Raw genomic sequence first — 13245 nt, 5'->3', positions numbered from 1 at the left:
TTCCAACTCTGATTCTGCATTAGAAAAAAAACGAAGCCCGAAGCAGATCTGCTTCCTCCTGCTGAGGCACTGGCCAAAAAGAATCCCGTTAAGAAAAACTTCAACCTTTACATTTCTACAGAGTCTAAGCAGCAAGTGTTCCTGAAGCTCAGCCAGCAGGAATTAGTGGTTGCCAGCGTGCTAGATGGGAGGAAATCAGTTTCCAGAAGAGATGCCTGTGCTGGGCCCACAGAGCTCATAAAAAGGGATTAGCATGTTAACCACATAATTAAACATGAAAAACTTAGCAGACTCTTTCAACAGTTGATGGGAAAACCCAGAGGTCACAAAAATAGCACATGGCGTATCAGGGCTTAATTACGGAAGGGTCTGTAACCAGGTTAGAGGTTCCTTAGACCAGGAAGAAACAGAAAAGTTCTCCTTTCGTCTCAGCTGTGTTTGGCTGAATTTGGAACTGGCTTTTCCCCAAACTATCAATGGCATTGAGATTCTCTAAATAAATTAGAGGTCAAACAGGAGGCTGCATTTGTTCACATTCGTCCTTGTTACTCTTCCCACTTTCGCATTCCTCCCCTTTCCCCCATGCGCTCTAAGGCCTAGCTAGCTAACATACCACCTGAACATAAGAACATAAGAAAGGCCCTGCTGGATCAGACCAAGGCCCATCAAGTCCAGCAGTCTGCTCACACAGTGGCCAACCAGGTGCCTCTAGGAAGCCACGAACAAGACGACTGCAGCAGCACCATCCTGCCCGTGTTCCACCGCACCCTCCCCTTAGCCAGAAGCACAAACTGGCAAAAAGTGCAAGACCAGCAGGAAAGGGATTTTTTCATTAGGTAACTGCTGTCTAAATGAACAGAGAAAGCTTCAGCTATTATGCAATTTGTGCCACTTAACTTTAGCCAAGAACAAGCCCAAATGGTCTGTGCAGTTCACATAAAATAGCAAAATCTCATTACTGCTACTGAATCTAGTGCCAGGAGAGAAGCAGGAAATCTCTAGGGCTAATGATGGTGGCTTTAGGCTTTGTAGATGCTCTCTCTAGACAAAGATGTAATTTTTAAAAACCATTTATTTGATTTGCGTGGCTTAGCTAGAGCAGGGTACAGATTATGCAGGGAGGAAGACAAAAGAAAAATGGAGATACTGCGAAGATATTTAAGGCAGCGTTCCACAAAAGGAGGAAAGTGAACTTTTCAAAGATATTCAATGCAGCATTCCACAAAAGAAGGAAAGTAAACCTTTCAGATTCTTTAAATCACAGTCTGGAAAACAACAAATAATCCAAAATACCTAACAGGTTATTTGTTTTTTTAATCTCCTACTGGTTTCCATCAGTGGATATAAAACATCTTGAAAAGTCCAACCACAAATTCATAATTCTCAACTGGCTAACAGGAAGGCATGACTACTGCACAACCAGTGTCCAAGACAAGCTGAGCAACTTGGGCTGGCTTTTGAATGAGGGCTCGCCAACAAAGGTGCAAGGGAGGGGCTGTGGCTCAGTGGTAGAGCATCTGCTTGGCATGCAGAAGGTCACAGGTTCAATCCCCGGCATCTCCAGTTAAAGGGACTAGGCAGGTAGGTGATGTGAAAGACCTCTGCCTGAGACCCTGGAGAGCTGCTGCCAGTCTGAGTAGACAATACTGATCTCGATGGACCGATGGTCTGATTCAGTATAATGCAGCTTCATGTGTTCATGTATAGACCGCAATTCCACACAAGCACAGAAAAAAAGCACAAGACATGGTAAGAAGTATACACACAGAACTCAGTTTCTTGAGACTCTGCTTTCCAGTTTTTAAAAAAGCAAGTTTCTAGCCCTCACGGTTATGAAGCTAACATCTGCAAGATGTGCAGTGCTTGGAATGGATTAAGCACTGCACATCTTGCAGGTGTTATCTTCATAACCACGAGGGCTAGAAACTTGTTTTTTCAAAGCGGAGAGTCTTGAGAAACTGAGTTCTGTGTATACTGCTTGCCATGTCTTAATAAGGTTACCAGTTCTTTGGAGGATGAAGTTTTAATGTCATACATGACCCCAGGACTGGCAGAAACAGAATAAAATTAAATATTAGTGATATTATGCAAATATGTCCAGTTTGCAGAATGCCGCTTTTCTGGATGCACAGTTTTGTTGTGTTTTGAGCAAACGTGCCCAGCAGGCCCAATCACACAACTGGAACCAGACAACAGCTTCACCCAAGATGATTGTCATTTCTACTCAGTGACTCTGGCGATTTAGACAAAAGCAGGAAAGTGCTAGGGTGCATTTCAAACACAAGGGCACCAAGACACAAACCTACACATAAGTAAGCAGTGGTCATCACAAACAGTCTACTGAATCAATCAGTGCTCAGGGCATTCAACAAACACAAATATGAATATTGATTTTTAAAAAGGCAAATGAACATATCCAGTCCAAAGAAACAACAACAGGGCAAGGGTCCAAAGGAACTTAAGGATATCTGAACCTGTGAGAAAGAAGGCTCACCTTTCATTGGAGGGTATCAAGTGCCATCAACTCAACAGCTTTACAAAGGACACTTGATATGAGAAAGCCCTTTCATGCTACCAGCATATGTCATACCTTGGGTGTGTGAAACAGTAGTAATGCGATCAGCCATTGTTTATCATGCCAATAAAGGAGACTGAAACTGATCAGCCATTGTTTGACAACCACTGTAATTGAATGACAAATGTGGATTTGTGCTTGGGACCTGTTGACTGCAATCCTCATGCCAATAGCCTCCAACTTCAGTGGTGAAAAGGAAAACTGGAGCCTTAACTTGAAGAGGAAAGCATGTTTTGCAGACTCAGTGACAGCAGAGGTTAAAAAAGTATGGTGTTCAAGGAGAACGGGCTAGTTTTGGAATCATGCAGTGAGAAAAAGACAAAATGCAAAACATAACTGAAGATAGCCCTGGTCTTAACCAAAAGCAACATGCTATAAGGGCAGAATTCTGTGGGTTTAATGCAGTGGTACTTTACTCTGCAGCTCATGAATAGCCACATCTGCAGATACCATCAACCCAAACAGCCTCATTTATTTTCATCTTTGGCTTGAGGCCTACACCTCAGGGAGGCTTGCAGCTTAGCCGTGCCTCCAGCGGTGGCTGCTTCAAGGTGGGAAGCACTTGCCAACCACAAGCCTCATGGGACGAGGGCTTTGCCCACTTTCTTGACATATGGGCCAACTGCCTCATTGGGGAACAGTGCTCAGAAGAGCCATAGGTGGCATGTCAAAGACCAATACGTGGCTCCTGAGACACTGAGTGAACATCAGTGGTATAATGCATTGCGTAACAACTGCATTTGGTCCTACTATTGTATTCCTAGCTGGATTCCAAAGAGTGGACATTGCCCCATGCTGAGCTTCAATTACAGGATATTTCCATATGGTCACAATAACTGGGCCAACAAGGTACCCCATTTGATGGACAAGATGTGATGGAATAACTGGACAAAGGCCAGGAAAACTCAGAGCGATCAGGGCCCAGGATCCAGTCCTTTGAGGTCAACCACCTCCACATGGCCCAAAAGCAACCAACCTACATAAATAACAGTGCTGCCAAGAAGCATGAAATCATCTTCAATGCTTAAACATTAAAGCCCCAGGAAATAGCAACTGGGTAACCAAGAATCTAATTGTTCCTCTTATTCTTTGCCATTCAGGATTCCACATGACAGCAGACAATTAGCAGACTCTGGACCCGTAAAAACATCTTAAACTGCCAACGACAGCAATCATCTTCAAATTAAGGTTGGTCTCATGGGAACATCCTTAGCGGCTAGTTGATGCTCCAGCATTCTGGCTGACATCGACTCTCCTTTTCCTTCACTGAATTATCGACTCTCCTTTTCCTTCACTGAATTATTCTGTTAAGCAAACAATAGACTGGGAAGCAAAGGCACAGAGCAGCAGGTGAAAGCATCCTTGCTGAAGCTTCCAAAGATCCCACAGCTGCTTTGAAGCACCGGATTAGAGGAAAGTGGCAGCTTCAGACGTTTTCAGATTTATTTTTCACAAATTTCCTTTAGCTGCAGACTGAAAGGGCAGGGAGAAAGAATCAAAGCCCCCTCCAAAAGTGAAACTCAAACTAGGTGGCAATTCTTTTTGTGTCACAGAGTAGACAACCCGAGCCCCTTCCCCTCACTGCAGAACTTCACTGGGCAAAAGTAGGGGGCAGATGGCATGGGAAAACAACTCATGAGAAAACCCGAGGGCCACGAGTGACATCATCCCCTTCTCAAATTATGCAGCCGTCACTTACCTGCCACAGGGGAGTTACATAAGGGTCCAAAAAACAAGCCCAACTCAAGCAATCTCTCCCTCCTGCCCCTTTTGGGGAAAATCATGCTAATTTTTGCTACTGTTTCTATGTTGTGTTTTCACACTGCTATTATTCTGTATTAATATCTGATTATAAATTATTGCTACTCTTCTTCATGTTCCAGGTTTGTGCTGCTGCTATTAGTATTACTACTATCTTTATTTTAATGACAGCAATCTGAATTTTGTATGGTTATACGACTCTTTCATCCGCAGCTTTAAGAAACTTTTGTCTGAGTGAGTGTCCTAGAAATAATTTAAATAAATGAATGCTACATAATGTTGTATATGTTACAGAGAGAAGGGACACCTGTCTGCTCTTGCACCATGCTACAAAGATAACCATATTGGAATTATATGAACAAAGGCTTGTGCTTAATTTGTTGGGTCTCCAACTAAGAACAGATAGTAGGGTAATTTTAAAAATTGCCACATTGATTGCTTTGCCAATACCAAGTTTCCTTCTGGTCAAGACAGATCGTGCCCCAATAAGACATGTTGGCCAGATGCAACTGCACCAAAAGCAGAAAACTGAATGAAAAAGGAGTGTTTGTGTCCAGCATTGTGTTGCACAGGAGCAGAGGCACCGAGCAGTTGTTGGCAAGTCACAGTCTCAGACTCGCAAAGCACGCTGCTGAGGTGCATCAGGCTTAAGCTACTCTGCAGGGTTTGCAGTGCTGACAGCCGGCTGTAGCTGCAGATTTTCACAGGCAAGCTCATGCACAGGTTAGTATTACACATGACCATCCCGCCACCACACACAAAGTACCTTGGAATAGCCTACTTTGATGTCTCAAATGCAGATAGGTCTTCTGCCCTGGGCTTGAGGCTAAACCAGCAAAATAAAAAAACAGACACACAAAAATCCTTTGTCAAATCAAGAGTGCCACCATCCCAGATTTCCTACAACACTTGATCCAAAGTGAGAAATTGTGGCTGGCAATTACTAGAGGGCAAAGCAAGGTGGCAGGCAGAACTGAAGGTAGACAGAGGCAACCTACAGTTCACAGGCTCCCTGAGAAGTTCTCTAGTCCAAATCCTATTGAAATGAATGGAAGTTTTTCTACAGTTCCTGTTCATTTGACTGGGACAGCTTCCCAGGATATCACATTCCATGTTAAATCAACGGATGGGGTGCCAAACGCCAAAACGTCTTGGGCCTGACCTGGAAGTCGGTAAGGTCCAATCTGTTTGAGTTTAATTTATTTCAAATATTTATATCCTTTCTTTTGACTAACGTAAGCCCCCAAGGTGGTTAAGAAGAATTGGAAAGGAATCTTTAAATACCACAATTAAAATCAGGAAAAATGCAACAATAAAAACAGATGAGCTAAAAATCATTTTTTAAAGGACAAAAAGCAGCTTTGTTTAAAGGACAACAAAGTCAACATGCCCCCCAATAAAGGCTGAGAGTGTATTTTCATATTGCAGCAGTAGACATCATCCACAATTTTATTTTATTTTTAAAAACTGAAGCTGACTCATCTGAAGAAAAATCCTTGGGTTTTCTGTCTCTTCAGCACACTGGTTCCCAACCGGGGGTCCACGGACCCCCAGGGGTCCGCGAGAACTAAATTAAGGTACGCGAAACAAAGTTATAAACCCATAATAAATTAATATTTTCAATTAAAAGTTCTCTATTATAAAAATATATTCAAATATTATTCTAAGTTTAATGTTTAATTAACAGTTATGATTAAAGTTTATTTTCAAATTCTCGGAATTTTTATTTTGAACCTTGGGGTCCCTGCACCGAACAAAAAAGTCCTAGTGGTCCCTGGTCAAAAAAACGTTGGGAACCACTGCGTTCAGCAGAAGAAGGTTGAAGATGAGAGACTTGGCCTACCTAACAAGGCCTGAGCCACAATAAAAAAGACATAAAGATGAACGGTCACAAGCACTGTGCCTTTGAGACAAAGCAGGAAATAAATAAATAAATAAAAACCAGAAGAGATGGGGCAGCTGCTTAGGTTCCTTGTATACAACAATCCTTCGGTACTATGGGATTTGTTTTAATAAAAGATTTGTTATCTTTAGCTTAAAGGGGGGGAATTGCTTGCTGACAAAGGCCCTAGAGATCTATAAGAGATAAAGGCAATCTAAAGATTCCCTTTCTCACAGCAAATAGCTTACAAATGTAGACATCACCATTTCTGCAGGGATAGAAAGGTTAGAGCTCTCCAAATAGAATCATTCTATAAAATGACAGGTAGACACGAAGAAATAACAAGCAATAGGCTATTCTCTGAGACAGAAGGAAGCATAAGTAAGCACACCCTAAAAGGGAAAGGTTACAGTAAACTGAATTTAAACTCATTTTTAGCTTCAGTACCTTCTGGTGAAATCAGTAATGAGGGAAGGGAAGTTTTGAATAAGTGCTGATTTTCTTTTCTTCCTGTGAAGGGTTTCCCATCCCAGAGCTCTTAGTGTTCTGACAGTACATCTCTCCACTTACATACTCTGTGTGTGTGTGTGTGTGTGTGTGTGTTAAGCGCCGTCAAGTCGCTTCCGACTCATGGCGACCCTATGAATGAAAGTCCTCCAAAATGTCCTATCTTTGACAGCCTTGCTCAGATCTTGCAAATTGAAGGCTGTGGCTTCCTTTATTGAGTCAATCCATCTCTTGTTGGGTCTTCCTCTTTTCCTGCAGCCCTCAACTTTTCCTAGCATGCCTGTCTTTTTCAGTGACATATTAAACTTACATACTTACATACTAAACTTTATAAATTCATTTAATTTTAAAAAAAAGCAAGCATTTTTCAGCTGGGGGACATGGCACTAGATATGCTAACAGGAGGGTAAATCTGAGACAGCTTGTTTTCTCTGAATGAGCATTTAACATAATCGGTACCAGCACTTGATTAAACTTCCACTAGGAAGATGGAGAGGTGAAATTCTGGCCAGAGAACAGTAATGCAAATCTCTTCTGGACTTGAATATGGATTGCTTAATCAATTAACAGATCACACAGAAGTGAACACAATGTTTGATTCTATAGCGTGATGGTCTTTTCCCTCTCAGCTAGGGTTGCCAACAAGTCTGGAGAAAAATGTCCTATCCCTCAACATAATGCATTGAGCAGCTGAAGCTTTTCATGACATGGAGGTAAATAATATCACCTGGTAAATAACATCCCATTAAACCTCATTTAAAGGATCAGGACCTTTTCCTCCAGGCCAGATGGTAACTGTACTGTCTGCATTGTACAACCTATACTTATAAAAGCCTGTTCCAAGCATTTCATTCTACCATGGTCTAGTGGTAAATAAGAAACGAGCCAAAATGGGGTTAACAGAATGGCTGCAGTTACCAGGGCGTGCACACACATGTGCACATGTGTGTAAAGTGCCGTCAAGTCACAGCCAGCTTAATGAGACTCCAGCAAGGGCCTTTCAAGGCAAGTGATTAAGCAGAGGTAATTTGCCACAGCCTTTCTCTGCAGAGTCTTCCTGGGTGGTCTCCCATCCAAGGATCGACCCCTGCTTAGCTTCCGAGATCTGATGAGCTCGGGCTATACCATACTGCCTTCCCTCTTATCAGGGCATAGGACAATTTATTTATTAGATTTTTATCTCATTCTTTCTCCTAAAGGAATTCAAGGTACTTCTTGGTTCCTTTCCCTCCCTCTCCATTTTATTCTCAAAACATTGTGAGACGAAGACTGGACTAAGTTTTGTGGCAATATGGAGATCTGAATCCAGGTTTCCCTTGAGTCAGTTCACCAGAGCCAGCTTTCAACTGGCTAAACTCCCTTCAGGCTGAAATTGTCATAACAGAGATCCCTCTGTGCCTCTCTTGAGGGACATTTGTGAAGCAGAGAGTTCCTTGCTTCCCCTGGGCTCAGTGAATGAACTGGAAGATCCTCTACTATTTGCATGGTTTGGGAAATATGCAGGGGAACTCAGTTTCTTTTCCCCATTTCAGCTGCAGGCTGAAAAGCGAGTCGCTTCCCACACAGCAATGACTGAGAGCCAGCACAGTGTATGTAATGGTTAAGAGTGGTGGACTCTAATCCAGAGAACTGGGTTTTATTCACCACTCCTCCACATGAGCGGCGGACTCTAACCTGGTGAACCGGGTTGGTTTCCCCACTCCTCCACAAGAAGCCTGCTGGGTGACCTTGGGCCAGTCACAGTTCTATTAAGAGCTCTCTCAGCTCCGCCTACCTCACAAGGAGTTTGTTGTGGAGAGAGGGAGGGAAGGTGACTGCAAGCCACTTTGAGACTCCTTAAAGGTTAAAGGTAGAGAAACTCAGGGTATAAAAACTAACTCTACTTCTTGTGGATTCACTGCCACTGCAAATGCAGAGGCATTCAGAGCACCAACAGAGAGTCCACATGGAAGTTTCTTCCATACTTTCCTAGGCCACCTCCAAGCCACTAACACCACTTCTCTTGTGCTGTCAGGGTTTAGCGTAAGAATAAAAAAAAAACAATCACTCATGTGCTTTCCCCCTCTTTTCCCCTGCTTTGAGGGGATTGAGAGGATGAGTGAGCTTGTATTTTTCCTGCATGTTTTAGAGTTCCTCTGTCTTGTTGGCAAGGAAGCCCTGTGTGACGAACAAACAGTTAATCTTTGAGAGAAGCTGGGGGGGGAACTGGCAGGGAGTGGGTGGAGCTAAGGAGCTTACTCTCTCTTTTCTGAAAAAAGGGGGGAGTCTGTTTTTGGTAACCTGCGAGTTCAGTCGCTGGTTTTGACTCTCTTTCTCGCTCGGTACTCGTGGATCATGTTACCCTGTTTTGCCGATTTAGAGATCTGCACAAAGCTGTCTACTGCAGTGGTACTGAGTGACAATTACCATAAACCAGAAAAGCCACATTTATGACCATCCTTGGCAAGAAGCCTCCACACCTCAGGGAGTCTTGGGGGTCACCTGTTCCTCCAGCAGTGGCTGTTTCAAGGTGGGAACTGCCTGTCAACTACAGGTCCCACCAGGCAAAGCCCTTGCCCACTTTCCTGAAGCATGGGGTAGGTGGCACAATGCTCAGAAGAGCCACAGGTGGCATGACAAAGAGCCACATGTAATTAATTCCCAAACCAATGACTTACAGTTAGAGAGAATGATCAATAATAAGGCTGCTCAAGAGGGTACTCATCCCATTAACTGCGCTATTAGCAAGAGATGTTTTGGGATTCAAGATGGTCAGAAGACTAATCGTTCTCTCTTTGGGTTACTTCAGGAGGAATACCCTATTCACAGCAACACACAAGCTCTTTTGGCATTCTCATTATGCAACTGATTTCCTAGCTTGCCTTCTTCAACTCTTGAATTCATTTATCTCAGCTCGTTAGAGACACTTGGTCGCTATCAGCATCTTTCATTATAATCGCTAGATACCACCAAGCATAAGCCTGGTCTAGACTAAGCAGCTCATCACGTAGTAAAACTGTTCCTTGATTTAACCAGTTAGATTTCACCACTGAATAACTGCTTTTGTGTATTTTTTAAAAGTTCACTGCATGTCAAAAGTGTAGTGCCAGGGAAACAGTGGACAGAACTTTGTGCTGTGTGTAGGTCCCATGGTTCTTTCCAAGGATTATGGTGTTTTTTTCTAAGTGCAGGCACCAAATCTTAAATTGACAGAGCAAGTTGGGGGGGGGGGGGAGGAAAGGCTTTACAATCCTATTCCTCTTACTTTCTTCTGCAGAAATTTGCCCTAAATGGAAAAGAAACAGGCACCTGTGCCTTTCCCTTTGCAGGGATGTGTATGTACACACACTCACAGCCTGGGAGCGGTTTTCAGTGGGAAAAAATGGCATGAGGGACAATGGCTAAGAAGCCTTTACCCTGGCCCCCTCTTCAAATTCAAACTGTAGCCCCATTAGCTGCATTTCAACCCCACAATTACATATAACATGCAGCCCCCTCCCCAACTTTTACTCTGAGGTGTACAATTTCTTTGAGGTGGAGAAAAAATTCAGAGACAGATCACCAAGGAGTATATAGAAGTAGTGGGGAAGTATAGACAAGATAAAGCTTAGGGTAACTTACGAAAAGCTTTGCCAAAAAGTAAACTGCTGCACTTGGGGATAACGTTGCAGACAGAACAAATTTCCTGATTCTGAGCAAGGACTTGAAGGACACCTCAGAAATTCTACACAATATCTAACGCTGTTTAATACCCAAAGTTAAGACAATAAGAAATGCTAGTGGGTTCTTCCTGACTTTCTCTCCCCCTCAGAGTTTCTAAAGCAACTGCTGCAGTTGCTGAGCCAGATCTCTTCGCACAAAGCGGGCTAAATCAAGCATCACACAAGCAACGGCAACTTCCACCCTACAAAACAGTATCATGGAAAAGACCCTGTACCTTCTTGATGGTGTTGTGCTTGCTATTTCCCCTGTCGCTGTTCTCGTTGTGCAATATATCCATAGCTGTCTCCCTTTCCTTCAACTTTAGAGCCTCTATTTCAGTTTTCAGCTCATTCAGCTGCTCCTGGAGGTGCTTACTCTTCTCCATGTACTCCACCCTGGTTAACACACGCACAAAGAAATTTGCAGTTAGCAGTGAAACCAAAACATTTTGCAGATGCAGCTAAAGTAGATGATAGGCTTCTTATTTAATTATCCCTGAAGCACTGCCGGGAGGATGGAACTGATGGCACTGCTTTGAACTACACCAGTAAGCTATGCTAAGGCAAGGTTTTCTCACTGTTGGCAGACTGGTAGGAGTGATACAAGTACGAATGTCATCTAGTCCAGACACCTACTGAGACGAAAGACTGTCAGATATACAGGTGGTCCTTCTTAGATGCTGTTGTAATTGGAACAAGGCCATCCACTTTAATAGTAAGAGAACAAGCTGGAGTCCATTGGGGGGGGGGGAGGTGGGTAATTTGAAAATCCCACTGTGCCCTTCCAAAATCTCCCCCACCAGGATTCTCTAAGTTCTCAAAGGTTTGAGCAGGCTGGAAACCCTTTTTTTCCTTTAACTGATGCTCAGCCACTCTCAGTGTGGGGCGTTTTCACTCCCATAAACCCATCTTATAAAGATTTCTTTTTGTTAATTAACAAAGTCACATTTTTCTGCATTCCTTGGAAGGCCCCCAACCCCAACTTTGCCTGTGTGTGTGTGTGGGTGTTGCTCAGTTTTACAGCTTTTATCACCCATTGTGGGACCAACCAGTTTACTATTAGATCTATTTAGAGGAAAATTTTATCTGCATAATTTTAAACACTATTTTCCCCCATCCTACCAAGTTCCTGTCCTCCAACACCATCCGCAGTGTCATCCAGTGCACCTAAACTGAACGACAGGGAGCTGAGATCCTGATCCTATACACATGTCCCATTGCAGGCAATGGTACTATATTTTAAGTGGTATGGTTTAGAGTCAGGGTACCAGTTCCTTCACTGCCCAAAGCCATTTCTGACTTTGTTAATTTCACACAGAAACAGAGAGGGTGTCCTGCTTTAGCCCTATGCTGTGCTACCAAGGTCTTAAGAGTTACTGCTACAAAGGCTCAAGGGAACCTACTTCTCTTTCTCTATTTCCATGGACAACCTCTTCATGTCTGTATCCTTGAAGTCAAAGGACAAGCTTTCGCTGATGAGGCTGAAGGTCGGCAAATCAGCAGGCAGTGTGGTGGTACTTGAGTTCATGGGCTGCTAAAACAAAGCAGAGATTAATCACCATTGCAGGTTAACGTCAGCTGACTACCCAGACCCTGAAGAGTCAAGAACAAGGAGGCTGCAGCTGGCACTGTGTAACAAGACACAATACTGGCAGCAGCTGGCAGGCTTTACTAGAGGCCTGGCACCGTTGGTAACTGGCTGTGATCTTGCAGCTCATTGAATGCCAATAAGGAGACGTCACTGGTCTCCCAACAGGAAACACATTTCCGAAAACTGCTTTAAAAAAATTAATCCTTTCTAGAACACATATAGAACAACTTTTCTATGCTGACATTTTGCTTTTGGTTTTATCTATTTTAAACATTTGATATCCCACCTTACAGATCAGACTCCACCGCTCCAAACCACCACTCTTAACCACTATACCACGCTGGCTACATGTTAGGGAGAAGGGTTCTAGCCTGACTTTCTCCCAAAGATTCTTGTTTTCAGTATCCAGGGATTTAAAAAAAATATATAAACATCAACCCGCACCCCATAGTAGCACAAACAAGATACAGGCTTATAAACTCATTGAGACCTGGGGATAAAATGCATGAGTGTGTGCGTTTTGCCACCAAGTCACAACTAACTTATGGCAATCCCATAAGGTTTTCAAGGCAAGAGACATTCAGAGGTGGTTTGCCATTGCCTGCTTCCGCATCATGCCTCTGGTATTCCTTGGAGGTATCCTATCCAAATACTTGCCAGGGTCGAGGCTAAGAGTGTGTGACTGGCCCAAGGTCACCCAGCAAGTTTCTGTGGCAAAGTGGGGATTTGAACCCAGGTTTCCCAGTTCCTAGTCTGACACCTTAACCATTACACCACAATGTCCAACACCCTGAAATGGATTGCTAAATTAAGCTAAACTCAATAAGAGAACATTTCTAAGACTGAGCTGTGATTGGCAGCTCTCCACAAAGTTCCAACAAAGCCAACCCTGGTTCTGTTGCTCTGCTGGTTTTCCTTTCTTATCAAGGAGAGATCTAATACGGTGTTTCTTTTGGATACTGATGGGACACACACCTTCGTACTTTTGAAAAAGAAGAAGAGGAGTTGGTTTTTATATGCCCAAGGTCACCCAGCTGGCTTCATGTGTAGGAGTGGGGAAACAAATCCAGTTCATCAGATTAGCCTCTGCCGTTCATGTGGAGGAGTGGGGAATCAAACCTGGTTCTCCAGATTAGAGTTCACCGCTCCAAACCACCACTCTTAACCACTACACCCTGCCGGCTCTCATATCAGATTACCTGCAGTAACAATTAATTGTACAAATTCCAGAAGAGCTGTCTTGTTAGTC

The 13245-nt window shown here is 43.4% G+C and overlaps 1 protein-coding gene across 5 annotated transcripts in view; it reads right to left on the bottom strand.

The window, feature by feature from the left end:
* The window catches only part of NF2 (NF2, moesin-ezrin-radixin like (MERLIN) tumor suppressor), an 86993-nt gene that overhangs the window by 14941 nt on the left and 58807 nt on the right, over positions 1-13245 (bottom strand). The window contains exons 14-16 of one of the 5 annotated variants that reach the window (XM_056859417.1): positions 11809-11939; positions 10642-10801; positions 5103-5162 (exon numbers count right to left, since the gene is read on the bottom strand). In XM_056859417.1, coding sequence (XP_056715395.1) covers positions 5127-5162; positions 10642-10801; positions 11809-11939 — 327 coding nt within the window. In that variant the 3' untranslated portion in view covers positions 5103-5126. The remainder of the gene's footprint in view (positions 1-5102; positions 5163-10641; positions 10802-11808; positions 11940-13245) is intronic. The other 4 variants (XM_056859419.1, XM_056859418.1, XM_056859415.1 and 1 more) reach the window with 4 other exon arrangements.

Source organism: Euleptes europaea, chromosome 13, assembly GCF_029931775.1.
Source record: "Euleptes europaea isolate rEulEur1 chromosome 13, rEulEur1.hap1, whole genome shotgun sequence".
In the NCBI taxonomy this organism is placed as follows: Eukaryota; Metazoa; Chordata; class Lepidosauria; order Squamata; family Sphaerodactylidae; genus Euleptes; species Euleptes europaea.
The sequence above is the reverse complement of the archived record's forward strand: the minus strand, read 5'-3'. Positions and strand labels throughout refer to the sequence as shown.